Genomic DNA, 2,500 nt, shown 5'->3' with positions numbered 1-2,500 from the left:
CCCAGCATGACCGCAGTCTAATGACTGAAACAAGTAGAAATGAAAAGAACAACCTGCAGTCTTTCTACAGAAACCTTGTGCCATATGTCACACATCGTGGCAATTGCGACACCACATATCTACAAATGACATCTGTCGCAAGAACTATTTCGAGCTCCCCAAAAATTAAATCATGTCTGGTTATTTGTGGAAATCATAATGACTCTTGTCATTGATGACATTTCGTAAGTAAGTTAATTACTTTAAATTGGTAAAATACTCGTTTATTTTCTTCTACTTTGCTTGCTTCATAATTGTATTTTAATTATATTTCACGATAATTAGTGAACATATATTACAGTGTACAGCTGTGCAACACTTTGTTGTGTTATTACATAAAGTATATGTTTTATTGAACCACTTACACAGCGTCGTTGGTAGGTTATAATCTCGTTAATGTCTTAATTATTAGTAGTAATTTGGTGTAACATATATACAGAAAAAGGATATAGAAAATGGCAAGCATTTTGTTAATTCCGACACCACCACCACCCCACAAATTGGCCCTACACCTCTGGACAGTGGGGTTGGGGGTTTGAGAAAGAATTAGGTGCTATTTCTAACACTTTGTATGATGTCATTAAGGTTCTTCTAGATGGTTTCTTAGTGCTGTCGTTTATGTGGTTGTAGCTTAGTCACAGCTCAGCTGTGATTAATGATTGAATAGATCTATGATCAAATGTCTTCCAGCCATGCCCATTCCACCGTTTTTTTTATAGATATATGTTATAGTTAGGATAATATTGATTTTTATTAAGACAGAAGCATGAGATATAAGGGAGATTTAGCTTCTATTTCTTGCAGCTCAAGCAACCATGTGGGGTTTCATAGGTGGAGAGTGAAGTTCAAGAACTTTTGGCATCTTTGAGGGTTTACTTTGAGGGTATTGACAATATAAGATTTGTGGGTGTTGGTGGGTGTATGAATTTGTGTGTGAGAGAGTGAGGGAGATAGATAGATAGATAAGTAGATAGACGAACAGGCAGATAGACAGACAGGTAAATAGATAGTTAGATAGACAGATAGACAGACAGGTAAATAGATAGTTAGATAGACAGATAGAGAGAGGGAGAGAGAGAGAGAGAGGAAAGAAGGAGATACAGAGATAAATAGAGAGAGGCAGATACAAAGCAAAAGACAGAAGAGAAACAGACTGAGAGTCAGAGAAATATTTAGAGAGGTAGAGAGAGAAAGGTGGAGGTGCAATGACCCAGTGGTTAGGGCAGCGGTCTCGCGGTCGGAGGATTGCGGTTTCGATTCCCAGACCGGGCACTGTGTGTGTTTATTGAGCGAAAACACCTAAAAGCTCCACGAGGATCCAGCAGGGGGTGGTGGCGACCCCTGTTGTACTCTTTCGCCCCAACTTTCTCTCACTCTTTCTTCCTGTTTCTTGAGTAACGCTGCGATAGACTGGCGTCCTGTCCAGCTGGGTGGGGGGGAACACATATGCCACAGAAACCGGGAATCCGGGCCCATGAGCCTGGCTAGGCTTGAAAATGGCGAGAAAAAAAAAGAGAGAGAAAGAGTAATACAAAGAGAGAGACAGGCAGAGAGAGAAAGAAAGAAAGTAATGTCTTACCTTGCACCTTGAGATTTTCAATATTCTGTACAACAATATGTCCCGTTAGCTTCTCCCCGGCATAATAGATATCTCGATCAAGCTCTATATCGAATTTACTGATGTAGTCCATTGTGTCTTGAGTGGAGACTGTCAAACAGAGAGAGAGAGAGAGAGAGAGAGTGATGGTCAGTTATAAGGTGGACAACAGAGAAATTCTGATGGTCAGTTACAGGGTAGACATTAGAGAGACTGAGATGGTCAGTTATACAGTGGACAGTAAAGAAGGTGTGATGGTTAGTTATAGACTGGACAGTGGACAGAGGAGAAATTGTGATGGTCAGTAATAGGGTGGACGGAAGAGAGATTTAGATGATCAGTTATACAGTGGACAGTAAAGGTTAGTTATAGACTGGACAGTGGACAGCAGAGAAATTGTGATGGTCAGTTATAGGGTGGACAGAAGAGATAGTGAGAAGCAAGGATATAGTGGGTCAAATCATCCCCAGTATATGACAGGTATTCGTTTTAGAGATCCCAAAAGAATGAATAGAGAAGTTGATTTTGGCAAGATTTGAACTCTGAACTTAAAATTTAAAGAAACATGATATGGCCATGTGGTAAGGAGTTTGCTTCCCAACCACATAGTTCTGGGTTCAGTCCCACGTGAAACCTTGGGCAGATGTCTTCTACTAAAGCTCTGGGCTGACTAAAGTCTTGTGAATGGATTTGGTAGACGAAAACTGAATGAAGCCCATTGTAATGTGTGTGTGCATGTGTGTGTGTGTGTGTGTGTGTGTGACTCCCACTACCACTAGACAACCAGTATTGGTATATTTACACACCTATAACTTAGTAGTTCAGCAAAGGGGATTTGATAGAATATGAACCAGGTTTAAACAA

At 40.4% G+C, this 2,500-nt stretch overlaps 1 protein-coding gene across 5 annotated transcripts in view; it reads right to left on the bottom strand.

The window, feature by feature from the left end:
- The window catches only part of LOC115223663, a 125,471-nt gene that overhangs the window by 18,734 nt on the left and 104,237 nt on the right, over positions 1-2,500 (bottom strand). For all 5 annotated transcript variants that reach the window (XM_036512341.1, XM_036512343.1, XM_029794336.2 and 2 more), the window contains one exon: positions 1,619-1,747. In XM_036512341.1, coding sequence (XP_036368234.1) covers positions 1,619-1,730 — 112 coding nt within the window. In that variant the 5' untranslated portion in view covers positions 1,731-1,747. The remainder of the gene's footprint in view (positions 1-1,618; positions 1,748-2,500) is intronic.

This window comes from Octopus sinensis, linkage group LG23 (assembly GCF_006345805.1).
Source record: "Octopus sinensis linkage group LG23, ASM634580v1, whole genome shotgun sequence".
NCBI lineage: Eukaryota > Metazoa > Mollusca > Cephalopoda > Octopoda > Octopodidae > Octopus > Octopus sinensis.
This window is presented reverse-complemented; position numbering and strand designations above follow the sequence as displayed.